At 42.8% G+C, this 25,012-nt stretch overlaps 2 protein-coding genes across 2 annotated transcripts; both read left to right on the plus strand.

Moving 5' to 3' along the window:
• Positions 1-1,442: 1,442 nt before the first annotated feature.
• On the plus strand, positions 1,443-4,456 carry LOC131633581 (uncharacterized). The gene is made up of 3 exons (XM_058904281.1): positions 1,443-2,522; positions 2,622-3,256; positions 4,264-4,456. The coding sequence occupies exons 1-3, from the start codon at positions 1,443-1,445 to the stop codon at positions 4,454-4,456; spliced, it is 1,908 nt and encodes a 635-aa protein (XP_058760264.1).
• An 8,620-nt stretch (positions 4,457-13,076) lies between these two features.
• LOC131633587 (arabinosyltransferase RRA3-like) lies at positions 13,077-15,602 on the plus strand. The gene is made up of 2 exons (XM_058904286.1): positions 13,077-13,541; positions 14,354-15,602. The coding sequence occupies exons 1-2, from the start codon at positions 13,359-13,361 to the stop codon at positions 15,464-15,466; spliced, it is 1,296 nt and encodes a 431-aa protein (XP_058760269.1). The 5' UTR covers positions 13,077-13,358; the 3' UTR covers positions 15,467-15,602.
• Positions 15,603-25,012: the final 9,410 nt, after the last annotated feature.

Raw genomic sequence — 25,012 nt, forward strand, 5'->3', positions numbered from 1 at the left:
TGATTAATTAAAATATGTTAGTTTCTTATAAATTATTAACATTTATAAATTTTGCTAAATGCTAATTAATTAAATCTCAAACAATTTATTTAATTGCTCTTTTTTTATTAATAACTTAATATCTCCTCGAACCGATTGAATCCATCAATCGTACTAGACGAGAAATAAATTGTTCTGATCAATCTGTAATTTAATTACTTTTGTTAATTCTCTCCTTGACTCGATTGAAACTATCAGTCGCTTTAGACGAGAGATAAAATACTTAACATTAAAATACAATTAATTTGCTGCCCGCGATGATCGAATCTATCGATCTGAGTAATCAGCAATGCCAATAAATCTGTTAGCTATACCGATTGAATCTATCGATCGCCGCATCTAACAGTAACAAATTAAATCAAGGTTGTACGCCAACCTCAAAACACTTTCAAACCTTCAAATCAAATTTCAAACCTTAAGGGCGTACAACCCGTCCCCCGAACTACGTTGACTCTGATTCTCCATAAGGAGATACGTAGGCACTTGGCAACAAGGCGAGTCCCCCACCCTAAAATCTCAATTTTCCCCTTATTCAATTCTTTAGCATAAACCTTACCTTAATACTCTTAGCCATCAAACCTTTGCCTTAGATTCAAAGCCAATAGGAAAGGGTTGAGGGTGCCTAACACCTTCCCTCGACCTGAATATAGTAACTTACCCTGAATCTCACATCTGCGTAGGGTTTCCTATTCGCCCTTCAGAATAGGTGGCGACTCTCTAAGTTAAATTTTTAGGCAGGTTGCTACACTCACCATCGGCAGACTCGGGATGCTACAGATGCCCATGGGGAAACCGACCCCTCGACCCTCGTCATCCTCAAAGAGCTGCAGCGGACCAACCGCCTCATCCGACTCCAGGGCGAACGGATTGAGAAACTGGAGAAGAGGCACCGTCACCGCTCTCCCCCGCGGAGACACCGTCGATCGCGTTCCTCCTCTTCGCGCTCCCCGCCTAGGAGGACTCGCCGACGCTCACCATCCTCCTCTCGGTCTCCACCGAAAAGATCCCGCCGCCAAAGGTCCTACTCGCGCTCCCCTCTGCGAAAAAGCAGGAAAAATCGGAGGCCTGAGCCCGCAGAGGAAGAGAGCCCTTCTCCCGACAGAGAGGAAAGAAGGCTCGCCAGGAAGGGGAGGAAACCTCGCAAGGAGGAACCCGCCCGGCGTAACACACACTCGATCTCTCCGAGCGCCAGCGACGAGGAGGAATTCCGCAGCCCCTTGTCCGAAAGCATTAGAAGGGCCCGCCTTCCCCGAGGAATGGAAAAACCCCCGACTTTGGATGCATACGATGGGACTACAGATCCCGACGACCACATCAGGAACCTGGAGGCCGTCATGGAGTATCACGTCGTCCAAGGCTCCATCAAATGTCGGATCTTCCCGACCACGCTCCGGAAGGGGGCAATGACCTGGTACAGGAATCTCCCTCCCAACTCCATCAAGTCTTGGGCCGAGCTCAAGGAACCCTTTCTGAGTCACTTCACTGCTTCCCGCCGTCAACCGAAATCAGAGGCAAACCTCGAAGCTGTAGTCCAAGGGACCAACGAGCCTCTCCGAGACTACCTCGACAGATTCAACAAGGAGGCCGTCCAAGTGGAGACAACCGACTACATGAAAAGGTATCTCCTCGAGCGAGGGCTCCTCCCCGGCAGCGAATTTAGGAAAGCGATAAAGATCGAAAAAATGCGATCTATGAACGCCATCTTGAAAAGGGCGCAGGCTTTCATCTCCTTCGAGGAAGGCGAAGCGGCCGCAGTCAAAGCATCAAGGGGAAATGGCGTTACTCGGAGCTCGAGCCAAGACCCGTCCGCCGCGCCCCGAGCAAACGACAGAAAGAGGGACGACAGGTCCCGCGACACAAAGGAGCGCAGAGGGCCAGCAGGGCGCTTCAACGACTATACCCCCCTGAAAGTTTCACGGGAGAAGATCCTGGCCGAGTGCATAAACGCCGAGTTCAGAAACTCCAACATCAGGCCCCCGAAGCCGAATCCCTCCCGGCCGGGGACCGACAAGTCCAAATACTGCAAGTATCACAAGAGCCACGGGCACCTGACGGACGAGTGCATACACCTGAAGGACACCATCGAGACACTGATCAAAGAGGGTCACCTTTCTAAGTACACAAAGAGAGGAGACCCTCCCAGAAGGAATGACCGTCGGAGCTCCGACGAGGGCAACTCACCGAATGCCAGGCCGCTGCAGGTGGCATTATCCGTCACCCGACCAGAAGACTTCATACCCTCGGTCGGAGTGACATCTGCCCTCAGCGTCTGGGAAGGGTTCCCGACAGCAATGCTGATATACAACGGCGGGGACCCTGGCTCCCTCACAATCGGCTCCGTGAAAAGGAAGTTCGACGAGTTGATCAGCGCCACCACGGACCTGACCCCGACCCTGAGGAGGTTCAAAGGGAGGTCAGAACCGATCACTTTCTACTTGGAGGAGCTACCCGGCGGCGCTCCGAACGCCACAATCCCACTGCTCGTGGGAGCAAGGATGGCGAACTTCGACGTCCGACGGGTCCTGGTCGACGAGGGAAGCTCGGTCGACATCATGTACTCCCACCTCTTCCAAACCCTACAGCTGGACGACTCACATCTCACTCCTTACGTGGGATCCGACCTCCAAGGATTCAACGGGATAACCACGAAGCCGTGGGGTTACGTCGAACTGCTCGTCTCCTTCGGGGAGGGGGAAGCCTCCAGGCAAGTCAAGACACGGTTCTTGGTGATAGACTGCAAGACCCTCTACAACTGCATCATCGGGCGCCCCACTCTGGCAGAACTCACTGCCGTCCCCTCAACCGTTCACTTGAAGATGAAGTTCTATACGAAGAGAGGACGAGTAGTCACTGTCAATGCCGACATCGAAGCTGCTAGGAGGATATTCGACGCATCAGTAAAGGGACTGGAGCTGATCTCCCCACCCTCCAGCTCCAACAAAAAACCAAGGGCTGAAGACAAATCCCCTCCTGAAGATCGGCAGACGACAACAGACGTCAGCTCAGTCGACCTCGACGCTCGTTTCACAGAAGAGGAGCTGAAGAATGGCGAAGAACCGCAGCCGAAGACAGCTCACCCTATCCGGCCCATTCCAGACGGGGAATTCGAGCTCGTTCCTCTGGGTGACAACCCCGACAAGGCTGTGAAGATCGGCAAGAACATCCCGGATACACCGAGGAAGCAGCTCATAGCTTACCTGAGGAACAACGCCGACTTGTTCGCCTGGAGCGCAGCAGAGATGCCCGGACTCGACCCTGAGGTCGCCTGCCACACACTCTCCATCAATCCGACCGCAAAAGCAGTAGTTCAACGTAGGCGTCGGCAGTCTCCCGAGAAAGCGGAGGCTGCCGAGAAAGCTGTAAAAGACCTCTTAGAGGCAAATTTTATTTCCGAGGCCAAGTATTCAACTTGGCTCTCAAACGTTGTACTAGTCAAAAAATCTAATGGAAAATGGAGAATGTGCGTTGATTATACTGATGTTAACCGGGCATGCCCCAAAGATGCATACCCATTGCCTAATATTGATAGGCTGGTCGACAACTCGGCCGGCTATAAATTATTGTCGTTTATGGATGCTTATTCAGGTTACAATCAGATCCCCATGGCGAGATGCGACAAGCAATGCACGGCATTCATGACCGAGTCGGGCAATTATTACTACAACGTAATGCCCTTCGGACTCAAGAACGCCGGAGCCACGTACCAGCGGATGATGAACAAGGTTTTCCGGGGAGAGATCGGCGACACCCTCGAGGTATATATGGACGACATGATCGTCAAATCTCGAGAAGACGACGACCACACGGCACATCTTGAACGGGTGTTCGAGCAGGCCAGATCCTGCAAGATGCGTTTTAACCCAGAGAAGTGCACTTTCGGAGTACGGGCGGGCAAGTTCCTCGGATTCTACCTAACCGAACGAGGAATAGAAGCCAACCCGGATAAATGCCGAGCATTCTCGGAACTTCCTACCCCCAACAATAAAAAATCTATCCAAGTACTGAACGGGATGCTCACAGCACTATCCCGCTTCGTCGCAAAATCCGCCCAGCATGCCCTCCCATTCTTTAAGTTGCTTCGGAAAGAGGCGACCTTCGAATGGTCCGAGGAGTGCGAACGGGCATTATCTCACCTCAAACAGGTACTTTCCAAACCGCCCGTCTTATCCCGACCGGATGGCAACGAGACCCTATATCTCTACCTGGCTGTCTCGAACGAGGCAGTCAGCGCGACCTTAATCCGAGAAACGGAAGACGGACAGAAGCCCGTATACTTCACGAGCAAAGCCCTGCAAGGGCCCGAGGCCCGATATCAGCAGATAGAGAAAGTTGCGTTGGCCCTAATAACGGCCGCGAGGAGGCTGAGATACTATTTCCTCGCCCACACCATTGTCGTCCGGACAGACCAACCCATTAAGCAACTCCTCAGCCGACCAGACATGGCCGGGAGGATGCTAAGATGGTCCCTCGAGCTATCCGAATTCGATATCCAATACGAGGGAAGAAAGGCGCTTAAAGCTCAGGCGCTCGCCGATTTCATTGCCGAGATGACCTCAATTTCTAGCGGCCCGGCTCCCACCGAAAACAAATGGACCATCTTCGTAGATGGAGCCTCAAGCAACTCGGGGAGCGGAGCCGGAATAATCCTAGAAAACTACGAGGGGATCGTCATCGAAGTATCCTTGGTCTTGTCCTTCGCCACGTCAAACAACCAGGCCGAATACGAGGCTCTCCTGGCAGGCCTACGCCTTGCCGAGGACGTGGGCGCTCGCGAAGTCATGATCTATACCGACTCCCAACTTGTCGCGTCTCAAGTCAGCGGCGATTACCAAGCAAAGAACGACACACTGGCCGAGTATCTCACTCTCGTCAGGGAGAAAATGAAAAAATTCTCAAAAGTAAACGTCGAGCACATTCCCCGGGAGCATAACTCGCGAGCCGACATATTATCTAAACTCGCGAGTACAAGAAAGAAAGGTGGAAACAAGTCGGTAATCCAGGAAATCTTACCCAGACCGAGCATAAGCAAAAACGCGCAAGCTCTGCAAGTGTTCGCTATCGGGGACGACCATTGCTGGATGACCCCGGTATATAACTTCCTCACCAAAGACGAACTACCCGCCGACGCGAAGGAAGCTTCAATTATCAAGAGACGAGCCTGCTCGTACACGGTCATCGAGGACAAACTATACCGGCGAGGCTTCTCCATCCCTCTCCTTAAGTGTGTCGACGCCTCGCAAGCATCTGAGATACTCCAAGAGCTCCACGGGGGGATCAATGGCCAGCATCTCGGCGGCCGATCACTAGCGAGGAAAGACCTACGAGCCGGATACTATTGGCCGACCATGCAACAAGACGCCAAAGAACATGACCGTAAATGCGACAAATGCCAGCGTCACGCCGACATGCACTTGGCTCCCCCTAACGAACTTAAATCTCTATCGTCACCTTGGCCTTTCTCCACCTGGGGAATGGACCTCCTCGGACCGTTCCCGGTCGGCTCGTACCAAAATAAATATCTCGTGGTCGCCGTCGATTACTTCACGAAATGGATAGAAGCCGAGGCGCTCGCCAAGATCACGTCTCAAAACGTGCTCCGTTTCTACAAACGAAACATACTCGCCCGGTTCGGGGTGCCTCAAGCCATAATCACCGACAATGGCACCCAGTTCACTGATAGAAAGTTCCAAGAGTTTGTGACCAAGCTCGGCACGAAGCAACACTTCACCTCAGTCGAGCATCCTCAGACGAACGGGCAAGCCGAGGCAGCCAACCGAGTCATCCTCCGAGGACTAAAAAGAAGACTCGGCGAAGCCAAAAAAGCTTGGGTCGAGGAACTACATAGTGTACTTTGGGCATATAGGACAACCCCCCACTCGAGCACGGGCGAAACTCCGTTTAGGCTAACCTACGGCACCGAAGCCGTGATCCCCGTGGAAATCCGAGAACCTTCTCGGCGCACCGAGTCACCCCTCGAAGAGGAGCTCAACGACGAGGCTATGAGGGAGGAGCTCGACATGGTCGAGGAGATCCGCACAGGATCATCCCTCCGAGAGGCAAAATTAAAACAACAAATAGCTCTCCGCTACAACACCAAAGTTATCAAGCGCGAATTCGAAGTCGGCGCCCTAGTGCTCCGCAGAAGTATGAAGGATTCGCGCGACGGCAAACTAGCCCCAAACTGGGAAGGCCCGTACCGAGTTTACGATAAAACAGAGAACGGTGCATACTACCTCGAGGATCTCCTCGGAGTAAAACTTGCTCGGCCCTGGAACGCTGAAAAACTCAGACGTTATTACAGTTAGACCCGACCTAACACCCCCGAACACCTGTATCCAACACGGGTGCTAACCGGGTATGGACCCGCGTCGTAGGTACGAACGCGAGAACTCCACGACAGCAACGGTCGGATACTACCACAAAATGGGAGAACCGACCACACGGAAGACTCTACACCTAGACCCTCTGTGGAAGTACCTGTATGGCAGAACCCCAGCTCGCGATGGGACCGTTCACGCCGCGAGGACTTGGCCATGATCATGGGCTCGTACTCGCTAACAGCGCACACCTGCTCTGCGCACCCGGGCCGTACTCAACACGCCCGGACAATCATTCTAGGCCGAGCATAGTCCACAAAACCGATAATATCACAAGTATATAAGTAACTCTCCGGCGTATCCGAGCATAAGTCATCAGTTACCTAAACAATCGAAAAATATTCTAAGTATGGAGGAAATACCTCGTCATACGAGCACAACAGGAAAGTTATCAAAACACGAGCATACAACGATAACACTGAAGGTGCAGATAAACAGATATAAGCAAGCAAAATTATAAGACATTAAAATTGCCGACCAACGTGGTCGACGATGTTCAAAGTTACAATCAAAATGCCGGGCACGCAGGCCCCCAAAGTAATCCGGGCATTGCCCAACAAAATATAAAATGGCGCGCAGGCCGAAGAAGACAGGCACGCAGGCCCGAGGACACACTATCTACTCCTCGCTCCCAGGAGACTCGGGCACTAACACGCCGTCTACAATCTTTGAAGAAAGCCCAATATTATCCTCCTTCAAACCAGGGTTTAGAATAGATTAAAATTAGTCTGAATAGTTTATTTATTAAATATATTATTTTGGAAATTTTATCTTTTTACTATAAAATCTTTTAAGATATTGAAATAACAAAAAATTAGTAAAACTCTAATTAGGAATTTCTTTTTTTTATCATCTTTATTATTTTTTATACAATTTTGTTCTTCTAATTTTACATTTGTTTAAAAATTCTCTCTCATGTTATTACTCCACGTGTTTCCTAGAGAGAGAAGGTCCAACTTCTCACTAGAAACTTAACGTGTTTTCCCCCTCCCTCTTCTAGGGTTTTTTGGAGGCGCCTCTTTTCTCCTAGACTACTAGGTTTTTTCCTCCCATCTTCTTTGGGTTTTTTCCTCTCCCAGATCTCTGTTGATTTGTTAGAGTTTTGTTACCAGGTCATCTGGTTTCTTTTTTCTTGCGTGTTATTACATTAGCTTTCTATAGGAAGCTACCTATCTTCTAGTTTCGGTGGTTAGTGATGGATAAATGGAAGGAGGTGCCGCTGTCAAAGGAAGAGGAGGAAGGTATAACGGCGGAGGAGAACGAAGTTTCTGGGGGAGAAACTTTTCAACGGACTCTTGCAGCAAAGCTATGGACCGAGAATAGTTTCAACTCAAGAGCTTTTGTGAATACTATGATTGGAGCGTGGAAACTCAAGAACCCGGTGGAATCGCAGGAACTTAGCAAAAACCTGTTCATATTCCGCTTTGCTACCAAACGGGATATGGAGAGTGTCCTTCGTAATGGTCCTTGGAGTTTCGATAGAAACTTGTTGGTTCTGGTTCGTGTATCGGGGGAGGAACAACCATCTGCCTTGAATATGCACTTTGGTGTGTTCTGGGTCAGGGTGTACGAGCTCCCGCTAATCCTGAGATCTGAAGCAATGGCAAGGAAGCTTGGTGGAATCCTGGGGACTTTTGAGGAATTAGATCAGAGAGAGGCTCATCGAAATGGCAGGTTCTTGAGAATCAAAGTTACTATGAACCTGAAAGAACCCCTCAAAAGGGGCACGGTAGTTAGATATAAGGAAAAAAGCTTGCGAGTTCACTTCAAGTATGAAAGGCTTCCCACCTTCTGTTTTGTGTGTGGAAGATTAGGCCATCAGATGAAAGACTGTGAAGCTGTCGGTGATTTAAGCGAAGAAGGCTTTGAAGATTTGGATGAGCAAGAACTTTCCTTTGGAGCTTGGCTGCGGGCCTCACCGTTACCTAGAGTCACTGAGGAGCAAAACAAAAAAGAATCTCATTCAAGTTCGTGTAGCAAAAGTCTTTTTCAAATTTCCTCAAGCCATAGCCAGTGTGGGTCTAAAGAGAAGGGGAAGGAGTTGGAGGAAGGGGTGGTTGAACAAGGCAAGAAGAAGAAGAATGAGGAATCTCCAGTGGATACCAATAAAGATAAAATGGATCCTACTCAACCAAAGATACTAGAGATTGAAGCCGTGGCAGAATCTTTGGGAGCGGTGGACATTTCTAACACGGGGAAAGGCTCAAGTAAGACAATAACTGCTGGGGGAGGTAAAAAGACGAAATGGACAAGGAAGAAACCGGCGAGGAAGGCTGAACCAAAAAATGCGGAAAAAATTGAAATTGAAATTGGGAAGAGACAACTTGTGGATGTCATGATAATTGATGGCACAGTGGAGGGCAATGGAAGTGGAGAGAAGAAACTCAAAGCACATGGGGGTCCAGTAGAGCCGCAGACTGTTGAACCAGAGGTGGTGTTGGAGAGCCAACACCGCCTATACCAATGAAACTCCTTAGCTGGAACTGTAGGGGGTTGGGTTCTCCCCGTACAGTTCGGGCCTTGTTAAGGCTCATTCATGTTGAGAAACCCGGAGTGATCTTTATTATGGAATCCAGATTAAAGTTTGATGAGGTTCAGAATATCAAAGTTAGGAGTGGTTTTGATGGTTGTTTTGTAGTTGATTGTCGGGGGAACAACAAGGAGAGGGCTGGGGGTCTTATTCTGATGTGGAAGGAATGTATTAATCTGACTATCACCTCTTTTTCTCAAAATCACATAGGGGGGACAGTTGAGGATGGTAGTGACAATCATGTTTGGTCTTTCTTTGGAGTCTATGGGTATCCTGAAGATCATAACAAAATTCATACATGGAACCTGCTGCAGGATCTGGTTGTGTCTGGCGGAGATAGCAGTCTGATATTTGGTGACCTCAATGACACGGTTTTCTCTCATGAGAAAATGGGTGGTATTGGAAGAACCTCACATCAATTGGCTTTAGGGCGACAATTCATGGATAGGAGTGGGATTGTTGATTTGGGCTTTGAAGGATATCCATTTACCTGGACGAATGGGAGACGAGGGGTTGCTAACATCCAAGAAAGGCTGGATAGAGTCTTGGGTTCCTGCAATTTCGTTGACAGATTTGCTCCGGTGAAGGTGACTCACCTACCCCGTCACGGCTCTGATCATGCGGTTATTAGAATTAATCTGGAAGATTTTTCTGAGTCCATGAACAAGAAACGCAATTATATTTTCAGATTCGAAGAAAGCTGGAGCAAGGATCCTAATTGTGAAGAATATATTCGGCAACTGTGGCATTGTTCTGATGGTAGAGAGGGAAGCAGATTGGAGAGGATGAAAGGTTTGAGTGACAAGTTTCGTGAGCACCGTATAAGCCATGTGTCAGCGGAGATTAGAAGGCTGGAGGATATGCTGAATGACGAGTCTATGTGGCAGGCAAATGATGAGTCCCTAAAGGAGTATAAGATGCTGGAAAGACAACGAAATAAACTCCTTCAAACAGAGGAAATTATTTGGAGACAAAAGAGTAGGGCAGTTTGGTTGCATCATGGGGACCGTAATACAAAATTCTTTCACCAAAAGGCCAAACAGCGGCGCAACGTGAACTCGATCAAAAAGCTTAAGGATTCTAATGGTCAATGGTGGAGAGGGGAGTTTCATTGTGAAAGAATCTTGTCACAATACTTTGCTGATCTTTTTTCTACTTCTTCCCCTGTTAACATTCAAGAAGTGTGTGCTGTAGTGAAAGGGAAACTCTCTCAGGTTCATTTTCAGCACTGTGCTGATAGTTTTTCCCTGCATGAGGTTGAACTTGCTCTCCATCAAATGAGCCCCCTGAAAGCCCCGGGTCCGGATGGTCTGCCGGCAATGTTCTTTCAAAAATATTGGCATGTCATTGGTGCGGATGTTAGCAAGATGGTCCTGGATGTGTTGAACAATAACAAGAGTCCTGAAAGTTTCAATGAGACCCACATTGCTCTCATCCCTAAATGTAAAAATCCTTCCAGTCCCAAAGATTTCCGCCCAATTAGTTTGTGTAATGTTGTTATGAAATTGGTCACCAAAACTATTGCGAATAGGATTAAGCGGGTTCTCCCAGATATTATTGATGAAGAGCAAAGTGCCTTTGTACAAGGTCGTTTGATAACCGATAATGCCCTCATCGCCATGGAATGCTTCCATTGGATGAAAAAAAAGAAAAGAGGAAAAAAGGGTGTGATGGCGCTCAAGCTAGATATGTCGAAGGCGTATGACAGGATTGAATGGAGTTTTGTGGTGGAGGTTCTCTCTTCAATGGGGTTCCCCCCTTCTTTGGTTCGCCTTATCAGCAGATGTATATCCACGGTCTCCTACAAGGTCCTTTTAAATGGCCAACCGGGTTGCAGCATCACTCCGGAGAGGGGACTCCGACAAGGGGACCCCCTCTCGCCTTACCTTTTTATCTTATGTACTGATGTTCTTTCAGGTTTATTGAAGAAGGCGGCGATGGACTCGAAGATTCATGGCATCCGTATCGCGAGGCAGGCTCCTATAATTTCCCACTTGCTGTTTGCTGATGATAGTTTGTTGTTTGCCAGGGCAAATTCACAAGAAGCTGATAATATTCTGGCCATCCTTCAACAATATCAACTTTCTTCGGGGCAAGTCGTTAATTTGGACAAATCTGAAGTGTCTTTCAGTAGAAATATGAGTGATGCTTCCATGGAGTCCTTACGGACCAGGATGGGTGTAAGAGCTGTTATTTCTCATTCCAAATACCTGGGTCTTCCAGTGGTTTTTGGTAGATCAAAAAAAGAAGTCTTCTCCTTTGTTGTGGAGCGGGTCTGGAAAAAGATAAAAGGATGGAAGGAGAAGTTCCTTTCTCGAGCAGGAAAAGAAGTTCTCATCAAGTCAGTGGCACAAGCAATTCCTAATTACATCATGTCTTGCTACAAGCTCCCGAATTCTGTTTGTCACGAGATTGAACAATTGATAGCTAAGTTCTGGTGGGGAGCGAAAGAAGGAGAGAGGAAAATCCACTGGCTTAATTGGGATAAAATGGCTAGAGCAAAGGGGATGGGTGGTATGGGTTTCCGCGGTATCGGCGAGTTTAATACGAGTTTGCTGGGCAAGCAATACTGGCGGCTTCTGACTGGTGGTAACACTCTGGTTGCAAAGGTTTTTAAAGGTCGATACTACCCGAAGTGTTCGTTAGAGGAAAGTAAGTTGGGGTTTGCTCCTAGTTACGCCTGGAGGAGTGTGTTGAGTGCTCGAGAGGTTGTGCAGATGGGGGCCCGTTGGAGAATAGGTAACGGGGAGTCTGTTACGATTTTGAAAGATAGATGGATCCCGGGTAACGCTGGTTTTACGGTAAAGGGGAGAGTGTCGGGTCTTGCTGAGGATGCAAATGTGAGTGCATTGATTGATAGAGACTTTGGAACCTGGAAGAGGGATCTTATTTTCTCCTGTTTTGCTGATGAGGATGCTACCCAGATTGTTAACATTCCTCTTGCTGTTAATAATGTTCCAGATAAGGTGATTTGGAACTATGAAAAAGATGGTGAATTCTCTGTCCGCTCCGCCTATCATATTTGTTTGCAGATGAAGGACTCTCTTTTGCCAGGCCCGTCTTCTGCTCCAAACTCTAAGGTTTGGAAGGCAATTTGGAAAGCTCCGGTAAATCCGCGAATTCGTAACTTCCTGTGGAGATTGGCAAAGAACATCCTACCCACCAAGGACAATTTGAGTAGGAGAGGAACGATCTTGGATACCATGTGCCCGTTTTGTGTTGCTGCCCCTGAAACGGCCCAACACTTATTCTGTCAGTGCCCCTTTGCCCAACAAACTTTCTTCTCATCTATCCTTAGTTTCAGAACTGAACCCAGGCTTGATGTTAGAGACTGGCTATTTAGTATGTTATCCTGTGGTGATGTCTTCAGCACTCAATTGTTGGCAACCTTGTTGTATCGTATTTGGCTGGCGCGAAATCTCTTGATTTTTAAAAATCAATTGGCTGATCCGGTGACAGTGGCCCAAGAGGCACTTAACTGTGTTTCAGATGATAATAAGTCCTTGCCTGTTCCGCCTTCCAATAATCTTTCTATGCAGGAGGAGTATAGCCCAAAGAATGTCCACATTCTCAATGTTGATGCGGGAGTTTTCTCTCCGAACTCAATTGCTTTTGGTTGCGTTCTCAAAGCTCCAGATGGTGGTGTTATTCTATCGGCATGCAGGAAGGAGTCTATGAATACAGACCCGTTGACGGCAGAAATGTTGGCTATCCGCTGGAGTATCCGTTTGGCTTTGGATCTAAAGATTGAAAGATTGGTGGTGCAGTCGGACTGCCTTAATGCTGTAGATTGTGTTAACTCTGTTGCGGTGTTTGCTTCAATCGAACCGGTCGCTGAAGATGTTAGATATTTATTGAGTCATTTTCTTTTTGCTTCTCTTATGTATGTGGGGCGTAAGTTTAATACTGAAGCCCATAGTTTGGTTGGTGCTGGAAATATCCTAGGCTCAAAAACGTGGATTGGGGCTATCCCATCCCAAAACTCTATTGTATCTGCTGTTGCTTCTGCTTAATAGAATCTTTGTTCACATCAAAAAAAAAAAATTTTACATTTGTTTACTCCATCTGCACTTTTTTAAAGGCAACTTAGATTGGTCTAGTAATAATAATTGAGAGAACAAAAAAGTTGACGCACAAATACCATCGGCGGCTTCTGTATAATTAAGACAATTCTGTATAATTGACAATATAATATTTTAATTAGAAAATTCAAATCCTAACATTGCATTCTGATTTCATTATACTTTATTTCAATCAGCTTTATAATATTCCCATCATGAATTTGAAAGCCTTGTAGCTCAATCTCAATCAAACCCAGTTTCGAAATCCAAGTACTGAATCTCTGTACTTCAAGATCACATAACCGGAACAACACTACCATCTCAATTTAAGGGTTTGGGGTGGTGGATACAATGATTGGGCGAAGAGAAAGAGAAGGGCCCTTGATGCGAAACATCCCTCATTCTCTACGAAAATCTAAGATCCTTACCGCCGTAGTAATTGGCGTTCTTATAGGATGCGTCTTGGCTTTCTTCTTTCCCAATGGCTTCCTTGTTTCTTCCTCTATTGCATCCAATCCTCGATCCAAAACCCAGGTTCAATTTTTGTCTGAGATTGTAGCTTTTGTGTTTTTCTTTCGGTTTTGCATGTTGGGTATTCTCTTAATTTTTAACTTCTTGCATATGGTTTTTTCGTTGACTTTACTGTTTTTATTTTGTCATTATGGTATTGTGTTTGATTTTGCTGTATTTACTAACTGTGGGTCATTGTGGGATTGTGTTTGTTCTTACTGATTTTCGTTTACTCCAAAATTTCGAAATTTGATTAGGTTAGATGGATTACTTGAATACAAACTTCTGCTATTAGTTTTGTTTGTCATGTGAATTAAGTTGGAACAAAAGTGATTCTGGTTTTTAATCACACCGCGACGACCGCATTCAATGTTACAACACATGTCCTTACCGAAATCGCGAAAGCCGCAACCGTTATATAAAACCTTGGTTCAATGTAGTCATTATTTTGCCAAGATTTGTTTCTATGGAGGAACAAACTTCCCATATTTTGTCCATTTCTCCGATTAAGGATAAAACACTTTCCTGGAATTATGTTTGATGGGGCTGATATTGTTAAAAAGTAAAGAGGTTTATTGGTGGTTTTCTTGCATAGAACAATGCAGAATTTTAACAAACTACCGTTGTTGTTCCCCGATATGCAATGGCACAATAGTGCAGTGAGATTTGTCGAATTCCAATTTTCTACAATCCGTGATGGATAACACTGCATACTAAAGGGAGCTATTTTTTTACGGTGTCTTTGTTTTACTGGTTTTTGGTTTGTTGGATGAGGTATCCTTTTATGATAGTTGTGTAACTGGCATAATTTTTATCATGATTTTTCTTTTTGGCAGGAAAAGTCAGCTGAATGTGAATCATCAGATAGAGTCAATATGTTGAAATCAGAATTTGTGGCAGTATCAGATAAAAATGCTGAGCTGAAAAAACAGGTGAAAGAGTTGACTGAAAGGCTTCGGCAAGCCGAGCAAGGGGAAGATCAGGCTCAAAAACAATTTCTTGCATTGGGTAAACAGGAAAAGGCTGGACCTTTCGGTACTGTCAAAGGATTAAGAACCAATCCTACTGTTCTTCCTGATGAATCTGTGAACCCGAGATTGGCGAAGATATTAGAGAAACTCGCAGTTAAACGAGAGATCATAGTTGCACTAGCAAACAATAATGTGAAGGAGATGCTCGAGGTTTGGTTCACCAATATCAAGAGAGTCGGTATACCCAATTATCTCGTTGTTGCTTTAGACGACGAGATTTCAAAGTTTTGCGAGTTAAATCAAGTGCCGTTTTACAAAAGAGACCCGGATGATGGTATTGATACTATTGGGAAAGAAGGAGGGAACCACGCTGTCTCAGGGCTAAAATTCCGTATCCTGAGAGAATTTTTGCAGTTGGGATATAGCGTTCTTCTATCCGACGTCGACATCGTATATTTGCAGAATCCTTTTAATCATCTATACCGTGACTCAGATGTTGAGTCCATGAGTGATGGTCATGATAACATGACAGCATATGGCTTTAACGATGTCTTCGACGAACCTTCAATGGGTTGGGCTCGATACGCACACACCATGAGGATATGGGTTTACAACTCCGGTTTCTTCTACATCAGACCAACCATTCCTTCAATTGAGCTTTTGGATCGCGTCGCAACACGGCTTTCCAACGAGAAGGCATGGGACCAAGCCGTTTTCAACGAGGAACTCTTTTATCCGTCGCATCTTGGTTATGACGGACTTCATGCTGCAAGAAGAACCATGGATATCTATCTCTTTATGAACAGCAAGGTTCTTTTCAAGACAGTGAGGAACGACGCTAACCTCAGCAAACTGAAACCGGTGATTGTTCACGTGAATTACCACCCTGATAAGCTTCCACGAATGAAAGCGGTTGTTGAGTATTATGTTAATGGGAAGCAAGATGCTCTCAAACCTTTCCCTCATGGCTCAGAATAGTAAACTTGTTTCTATGTCTTAGTTATTCAAATCAGTTTCACAGTACATTTCATTAGTGATAAAGCAGATGTGTAGGGTAAAAACAGATCATTTTATGAGCACGTTACTTATGCTTTTACTTTCATTTTGAGACTGAGTTTTTCCCCTTTCCCTCTTTCTTTATTTTCTGTGGTTTTTCGCATTTGTTCTAGGCTTATCTTAGTCTTACTCTTACATAAGATTTCTTCTGTAACATTTGTTGTATTTTAAATTAAATTTTTTTATCTTATCTTCATATACACATTGTTAGCAAGCTTGTGTGCAATTTCAGGGATGTTGGAACTTTAGGCAGTGGCATTGAGAAATACATGATATCATAACATTTGTGAAAAAAATGGAACTTGGAATAAAATTTAGATGAAACTTGAGTGGTCTTGGACTATGTATTGTTTTTAATATTGGGAACTGCATAGTATTTATTGTATGCTCATGAAGGATTTATTGCAGTTCAGTATGCATTTATATTTATCTACTATTTATTGCATTGCAGCATGCAAAACTACCAATAATATCAATTAATAAGATTATTTGTGAATGACATGGTATAGCAGAGCAATTATTCGCCAAAAATGTTGAAACATTTTTTAGCATTTGAGGAGTAGCATAAAACAACATCAGCTCCTCCAGCGAACCTTTGTAAACCAATTTTTTTAATGGTCAAATATTATCATAAGGTGAAAAAACACAAGAATTGTCAGGTCAACAAAAAAAAAAAAAGACAACAAACAACAAGAGACAAAAGAAGATAGAAAAATCCGCATAAACCAAGAAACACCAAAATCCACGGCACACCTAGAAAGTAGAGGCAAACTAGACACTCGATCCACTATTAGTTTAGACACATGACAGCGTTCTATTGTAGGAGAGGAAAAAGCCACCGAAAACACTAAAATCCACCGCACCCCTAAAAACAAGCTAGACACTCGATTCGCTATTGGTTCAGATCCAGGATAGCGCTAGACACTATTTGCTATTGGTTCAGACCCAGAATAGCGCTAGACGGATAGCGTTCAATCGTAAGAGGGAGTAAGAGAGAGGTGTCTGAGGTCTTTGTAAACCAATATATCTATGTATCTATGTATAGAAATTTCTTATCTGTCACCCTTAAATAGACATACAAACAAAAATCATACCTTTACATGCAGTGGTGAATTTAGAAAAAAAAATTGGTGAAGGCAGAAAAGAAAATTACAAATATTTATATTAGCAAGGTATCAATAGCTGGTGGCACACGATATCAAGGTATATTTCGGGCATATCTGCAGGTAGCCAGGAAAATAGATCGACGTTGGGAGGGTGGTTCCTATTTTATCAAGACAAATCCTGATAGTCTTGAGCTCTTCAACCAACTTCAAGCTGTCAACTCCTGGATCGCCCTACGGGTCGAGGTCGACGTAGTGGATCCCAAGAGGGTTGGAAGGCCCGTCTTTTAGGGATCTCTTGAGTTTTAAACTATTACGGTAACATTGTCTTGCCTGTTGGTGATTTCCTTTTATTATTCCCACAAGGTCGCTTCGATGGAGTATAAGGTCGGGCGGCCCAAAATAATATTATAGGGCGAGGGCACGCTGATCACCATATAGCGCACCTCTGTTTCCTCATCGCTTCTTCCTACTCTAAAAACGATGTGTAGCCCAAAAAACCAACAAGGGATTCCTTGAAGGGCTGGAAGCTTCTCAGTATAACATATTAGCCGAACTTCCGGGGTCCACCAGGAATCTCTTCACCTCCCAGCTGCCTATCTAGAGGTTGATCACCATAGGATCGTCATCAAGGGGCATGATTCCCACAAGATCTCTCCTAGAAAACTGATTTCTGAATCTAGTGTATGTGCCCTTGATGGCGAGCCATGGGAAACGTACATCACTTGTCTAATGTAACTCTTCTTAGCATTGTTGGTTGTCCCGCCTCCTGCGAATCCGTCAGAGATAATGTTCAGAGTATGTCGGGACGCACTCCTACCTCGTTCCTCCCGCCTTAATTTCTTCTCAGGCGAAGCTCGTCTGCAGGGTCTGTCCTTAGTGGATCGTTCCCTTCCATGCACGTACTTTTGTAGGCGGCCGCGTTGGATGTCTTTCTAAATTTCTTGCTTAGCTGATGATAATATTCAGTATGGTGGCCCTGAATCTTGTGATATTTGCAATAGCTATCGGCGTCCTGCCCCATTGTCTGGCCCTTCGACACTTCCAACTCGGGGATTGTGCGTGCCGCGTAGGTTTCTTGTAGGATATTCTCCCTATTAGTGTTGAGTGGGTGAGTCTTTCGAAAGGTCTTCTGTCAATTCTTCCCGACCTGGCCGATCTCTCCCGCTGATGCCTGGTCTCTTTATGTCTTCTTGGTATGGTCTCATTTGACGTTGAGGCACCCTTTTCCTTTACGTATCTTGACCTTTCTCGGTGTTGCTCTCTTCTTCTTTGATATAGCATTATGCTATGGCAGTAATGTCTTCCATCGACGTCGTTGGCTTCTGAGCCAATTACTCGTTGAAATGTCCCGCCCTTAGCCCATTTTGGAACACCCCCACAAACATCTCCCGATTAGGGTGAGAGACTTTGATCATTTCCTCACTAAAGCGGCCCAGGTATTCACGGAGAATCTCCCCTTGCCCTTGTCGAACATTGAAGAGGCTTGTCTTGGACTTTCTAGTGTTTGCTAGCGAAGAATTGATGTATTAACTTTTTTTCCAGATCCTGATAATTGGTCACAGAATGTTTTGGTAAACCCATGTAACAACGAAGGGCGGCCTCGTTGAGAGTACCCGCCATTAATTTTCATTTCAAGGAGTCGCTTGCCCCTATTATCACCATCTGATTGTTGTTTGTGAGGACATGCTGCTGAGGGTCCCGCTTCCCGTTGAAAGTGGCCAAAGGAGGTGGTTTGAAGTTTTCTAGAACCTGGTCGTTCCATATCGCTTCTGACAGGGGTTGAGTTTCCATTGGATTGTCCCGATCCTCCTCCTTATGAAGGTTCTATTGATTCAGTTGCAGGTTAGGACCGTGTCCAGGAGTTGCTCATTTTGTTTGCGCAACAAATCTACTTTTGCGGCTAATTCCTCAGTTTTGTCCTGTTGGCCAATGTTGTTGCTGCCAGTCCGGTACTGGCGGCATGAGCTACGTCTATTTTCAATTTTGAGGTGGAATTAGGAAATTTGTACCTCTTCCCACAGACGGCGCCAACTGTTATTGTGGAACAATATTGATAACCTTCCTAATGCGGGTTGAGAGAGGCTGTAGAGAAGTTTGTGTGTATTTCTCAATTTGTGGATTGCTTTCCTCTATTGGAGAGGGGTGGGTCTATTAATGATTTCTTTTCGTATTATTCATATGTTTTAAGACCATGATTGTCGTATCTCCCATTGTCCCCTGAACAATCGCCTAATTTAATTATCGCTTCAATGCGATTATAATGGCTATTGAAGGGTGTAACACCCCATATTTTCTATTTATTAATTTAATTAGAATTTAAATTAATTATTTAGAAATTCGTTATTTTAAATTGGATTAAAAAAGAAAAATTATGGAATAATGAGTTAATGGGTCAGTGTTGTAGTTAGTAAAGGGGAGGTGTAAAATTGAGGCCTTACTAAAGTTATGCTATGTTTTTCATAAAATAAGAGTTTTGAAGAAATATAAACACAAGAGCAATTGGGAGAAGCTGAACACGTAAAGAGCAGAGGAGGAGAAGAGTCAACAAGGAAGAAAGATCTCAAGAAATTGGCTAAGGTAAGGGGGGACTCTTCTGATTACCATCTATTATCGGGTTGTAAATGATAGGATGGAAATTGTATGCTATTTGATTCAATAGAAATATATGTTAGGTTTGGGGTTTGTAGATTTAGGGCTTAAATTCATAAATTTCATGTGGATTGAATGTTTCTGAATGATTGGAAATATGAAATAGAGTTATTGCATTGATAATTGGTGTGAAATCCCTAAAAATTGCTCTGTAATGATGTTAAAATCGGACTAGTGTGAGTTGAATTCTGTGGAAGGACTGAAATGCTGTCAAAAAGGTGAATTTTCTGTTACAGCAGGGCTGTAACCGGTTAAGTTGTGCCTGTAACTGGTTACACTGAAGTTTTCTGAAGAAATCGAGCGTGTTGCATTTTCGTAACTGGTTACGCTCAGGCCGTAACTGATTACGTGAGTATGGAAAATAATAGCGAGAAGGTTACGTCATTCGTAACCAGTTATGCTATTCCCCGTAATCGGTTACGCTGGGAGTTTTTCTAAAATTTTTGGTATTTACGTGGACGTAACCGGTTATGCTATCCTCTATAACCAGTTACGCTGTAGCATTTTGGAAAATTTATCTAATTTCTATAACTTATAATTTTCAAAACCGTAGATCCGTTTTGGGCGTCGTATTGTGTGTCGAATAGATAATTTCATTTTCTACATAATTAAATCACTTAAAGAGCAGTAGCTCAATTTTATTTAAAAACCGGTATTTTAATAGTGGTGAATTGTATTCGTATGCATATGCGATGGATGTGTTATGCATTGGTATTGTGGTAATATAATTAACCGATTGCTGTTGTGTTGGTGTGATGTACATAGTACATGATTGATGAATGATGTTAATGTTGAATGTACTATGTGGTGTTATATTGGTGAATTGATTAAGATAATATTGTTTAGCATTAGCTAATTCCCATTGTGCGGAATTAGTGAGTGCCAGTAGCCGTATCCTTGATGATGGTGGATCAGTGAGATGGGTGAATCCCGTTATTTGTACCACATGCATGTAGTTGCATTGCATTAGGTTGTATGAATCATTATAACATGAATGGAAGAACGTCCAATGTTATAATGTGGTGTGATTGAGTAACTGTTGTAGTTGATGAATGTTGATATAATCTGAATATATTTTATGATTGGGTGAATAATATATTGTTGATGTTTTATTGTTTATAAGCTGATAACATTTGTTAATTGTGAATGAGACTCACCTTTAGTGTTGATATTTTTCAGATTAAGGAGTAGCGGCTTGTGCTTGGTGAGGATAACTCGTAGAGTTACTTCGTTAGTTCGGTTGTGTCGGTGTCATGCTCTGATCTTGTAACACTGGGGGACGTTTATTTTATAATTGTTTGATGGATTAATTTTCTATGTTGGAATAATGCTTTGTTGGTTTTGAATCGGTGAATTTTGATGTTGAACACCAATTGTTTATGCTATTCAGTTGTTAAGTATTTCCGTTGTGTTAACATGATTACTGAATAAAATGTTTTAATGTTCCTCCTAATGCATGACATGGTTTAATGTTTTTAATATTTTGGAGTTGTAATACCCTTTTCATGTTTTTACTCTGAATTTTATCTGTTATTCCGCGGGAGTTTTAGAAGGGTGTTACAAAGGGCGGTGTCCTTTGGCGGGCTAGAGCACGACAGGATCATTAAAGTTTTGGTGGATTGGTATATGACCTAGCTGCGGGCGATCCCATGGGGATCCTTTTGGGTGGCTAGGTCAGGAGATCACGCTGAGATCCTTGGATTAAGTGTATCCGGGGTAGTTGTGCCATTTACCTCGCCCAAACATAAACTATTTTTACAAATGTACACATGTTATTATGTTTTATCTACTTATAACGATTTTGTATAAGTGTAGGACTGAAATAGATAAAGTCATCTGATTCATCTTTCTAGTGATTAAATCTGTTCGTAACTTGTAATATTATAGTGGTTCATTGACTAATAAAATTCAATTTAGACACTTCGTTCAAATTGAATTTATATTGATTGATTCATTGATTGTCTAGAATTGTCATTGTTTCATATTTCATTGTGTCGTATGAATATAGTGTAACCGTTATATCGACCCAACACATATTCCACTTCCCTATTTTTGTTAACTCTCTTATTTTAAGAAAACAAATTTTTAAATCAATTTTAGGAGAAAATTTTATTCACCTCCCTCTAGACCATTCTCACCCATATTTTTCACTAACAAACATTATAAATTAGTTTAATTAGTCACATTATCGAGTCTCTTTCTTTTCAAAATCATGAGAACATTTTTATAAAAGAATCATGCTCATTGTAATAAGTAAAACAAATATATTCTCTTAAATTTTTAAGCAACCTACAATATGGCGACCTTCTAACTTATATATATATATATATATATATATATATATATATATATATATATAATTGTGTACTTTACACAGAATAGTAATAGTAAGAATCAAAAAATTTATTGAATTTCTCATTACATCTTCTGGTGGTGAAAATCACCCCTGACAATCCCAAAATATTCTTTGGAGATGTATTTTTTAAATATCTTAATATTTTGGTCTTGGGATATTTTGGAGATGTAATACTGAAATAACTGTTAGAACAAGATTGGTTCTGCAATACGTCTTTGAGTTTTGATGATAACAATGTGTATGTGGGTATGAACAATTTTATTATACTAACGTTTGTTTTTTTGAGTACTTAACAAACAGGTTATAATTATGATAAAAAGGAGTGGCCAAAACATTAGAAGCCATCAAGTTATGTTTCTGCGCTACACAAGTTCTGATGAACAGTAGTAAGTAACCACTTCATAAGCAGAAGCATCTAAAGTTATCACTCTATTACGAAGTCCGAAGAAGCCAGTTCCGAAGACCAAGTGTTGAAAGACTCCAAAGACGTGGTTCTTAAGACTCTGAAGACTTAAAGCTCTGAAGACTCAAGTTTCTGAAGACAAAGAATTCTGAAGACCAAATGCTGAAGACTCTGAAGATGTGACTCTGAAGACTTGAAGTTCTGAAGAATTCAAAGCTTATTCTCTTTTCTTTCAACTCATGTTGTGAGCCTCTGAAGTTCAAGAAGAAAAGAAGATAACGTTACTATATAGTACGGGGTACAAGGTACAGACGAATGTTTCGTTCCACTACCAAGAAAGGACGGGCGTTGGGTACTAACTTGTCACCCATATGTTCAAGCCGTCAAACTTCTGGAAGTTCCAAAACTGTCCTCCAACGGATATAATATTGTATTGGCTATATAAAGGCTTGAAGACAGAAAGAAGAATCAAGAACGCTCACGATCATATTCACTCTGTATAGACTGCTAATAGCTTCATATTTCTTTTAGTCTTATATTTGAAAAGAAAAGTTTTCATCCAGCTTGTGTAGAAGCATTATATTGTAAACAAACCCTGATAAAAGGTTGTTTGATTGTTCCTTGAGAGACCGAGTGAAGGCTAGTAGTCTCGATAAGTTTAGGACTAGAGAGTCTTAGAGGTTGTTAGTCACAGGGGTTGCCTGTGCAAGGTTGGTAGTCACCGGCTGTTGCCCGTGCATTGTAGTTAGTCACTCGCGGTAGCTTGTGCAAGGTTAGTCTCCGACGGTTGCCCGTGCGATTGTAATCAGTTTGGTTATAGTGGATTAAGTCCTCGATTGAAAGAGGCGAAATCACCTCGTAAGGGTGGACTGGACTAGCTTGATATTTGTCAAGTGAACCAATATAAAAATACCGTGTTCTTTCCTTCTTGCATATTTTTGTTATTATCATGAGTAGAAAGTTTATCGTTTTAAGAAAGGAGATTGTTTTCATAAATACATTATGTTTTAAAAACCCTATTCAAACCCCCCCTTTCTAGTGTTTTTCACACCTTCAATAACCTAGTATTTATTTTTAAAAAAATTAAAATCAATGTGTATCAATTGTATTTTTTGTTTGTTATGAAATCTTGGTATCCGGCCTTGCGACCAACTAATCCAAGGGGATTAATCTCACCGTCCACTTGCGGGAGCCCCGTTTAAAGCCAGAGCTTAACTCTGTATGGACTGGTCCAACACGTGAATTGTTTGCACCCAATAAAATTCGAACTTGAGACCTTGAGAGGAGCACACTCTCAAGCCTCAAGCCTCAACCACTAGGCCAATCCATGGGTTGTGTATCAATTGTATTATCTGTATTATTAACTGTATTCATATATATATATATATATATATATATATATATATATATCAAGTGAGAGCATTTTTAAATGAGAGATGAGAGGAAGAAATATCAACCATTGGATTAATCAAGAGAGAGAAATTAATAGCCTCATTAATGTATTAATATTCTCTCTCTTGATGAATCCAATGGTTGATATTTCTTCCTCTCATCTCTCATTTGAAAATACTCTCACTTGATATTCCTTATATGAATTATTTATTTCAATTTCTAATGCATTGAATACAAGTAATTTTCAATAAAACAAACTTTGTTATTCTTTAAAAAAATCCGTTATTTACATTTCTAAAACATTAAATACAAGTATTACTTACCTTTTTAAACTCTTAACAAGTGCCCCTCGGGCACTCTTTAGAATTTTTCTTTAAATAATTTTATATAGTTTTGAAAAAATTCGCTGACGAGGGTGATAAAAAAAAATTAAAATTTTTAAAAAATGATAATGATCAAAGTTAACTTTTGTATTATTTTGGCTAAGACTTGTTATCACCAACGTACTTTTATTATAATATAGTTTGGAAGCATAACATTTTTGGAATAATTGCAATAAACATCTCTTAAAACATTAAAACATTAAAGCTTAGACTCTAGTAGATGATTATGGACGTTCAAGCATCTTCATGACGTCGTCGACAAATCTTGTGAGGTTCACTTCAAACTCGATCTACCCCTTAGTTATCTTATAGCGGTATAATTTCCACATGGTCTTCATATCAGCATCACACTTCAACTCAACAACGTTGTAACTTACCCTTCCATTAACATCCATGCTCCAGTCACCACAGTACGATATCTTACTCACCACTCTGATATCAATTTCAGGCAATTTTTTATTCAACCAGGATGTCAATGCCTCAAGTTCCAACATCCATTCGGAATGTGAAACTTCACGGGATCTTTCTTTTCAGTGAAGTACACTACAACATCCGCCAAAAAAATTATAAAGAGGCATTTTGAAAATCTTATGTTTTCTCAACAACATATATATGGCCCCTATTTATAGTGTTGAGAATTCATTATGGGCCACATAAAACTGTCGGTGCAATCACACCCATTCATATCCAAAATTAAAAAAAAAAAAGTTTATTCGAAGATGCATATCCGAAACACCTCTGATTTTGAAAAAAAATGAATTCAGAGATGCATCTCCGAAAAACACCTTTAAAAAAACGAAATGTGATGCTTTCGAAGATGCATCTCTGAATTCTGGGGGTAAAAAAATAATTGCACCAGAGATGCCTGAGAAGGTATAGAGGTGAAATGAGAAATTCCCAAATATTTATACACTAGTATTCATATAACCTAACCAGAATATAAATTCACATTTTCTTGATTTAGTGTTATCTTGTTCTAAATTTCTATTTGCTTCTTTTTACACCCCACCTTAAGGTTTTAGACAAAAGATTAACTGTAAGGGTTATTTGGCTAGTGGTTGTTTGAAATATTTGGGTGACGAGGAACGCGATTATGTTTAGCGGAAACATCTTCAACTTTGATGAATGTATCAGTGCCATTGTACTAGCCTCTTGGAAGTGATTTCGACTAGTTAATGT

The sequence above is a fragment of the Vicia villosa genome, unplaced genomic scaffold (genome assembly GCF_029867415.1).
Source record: "Vicia villosa cultivar HV-30 ecotype Madison, WI unplaced genomic scaffold, Vvil1.0 ctg.001143F_1_1_3, whole genome shotgun sequence".
In the NCBI taxonomy this organism is placed as follows: Eukaryota; Viridiplantae; Streptophyta; class Magnoliopsida; order Fabales; family Fabaceae; genus Vicia; species Vicia villosa.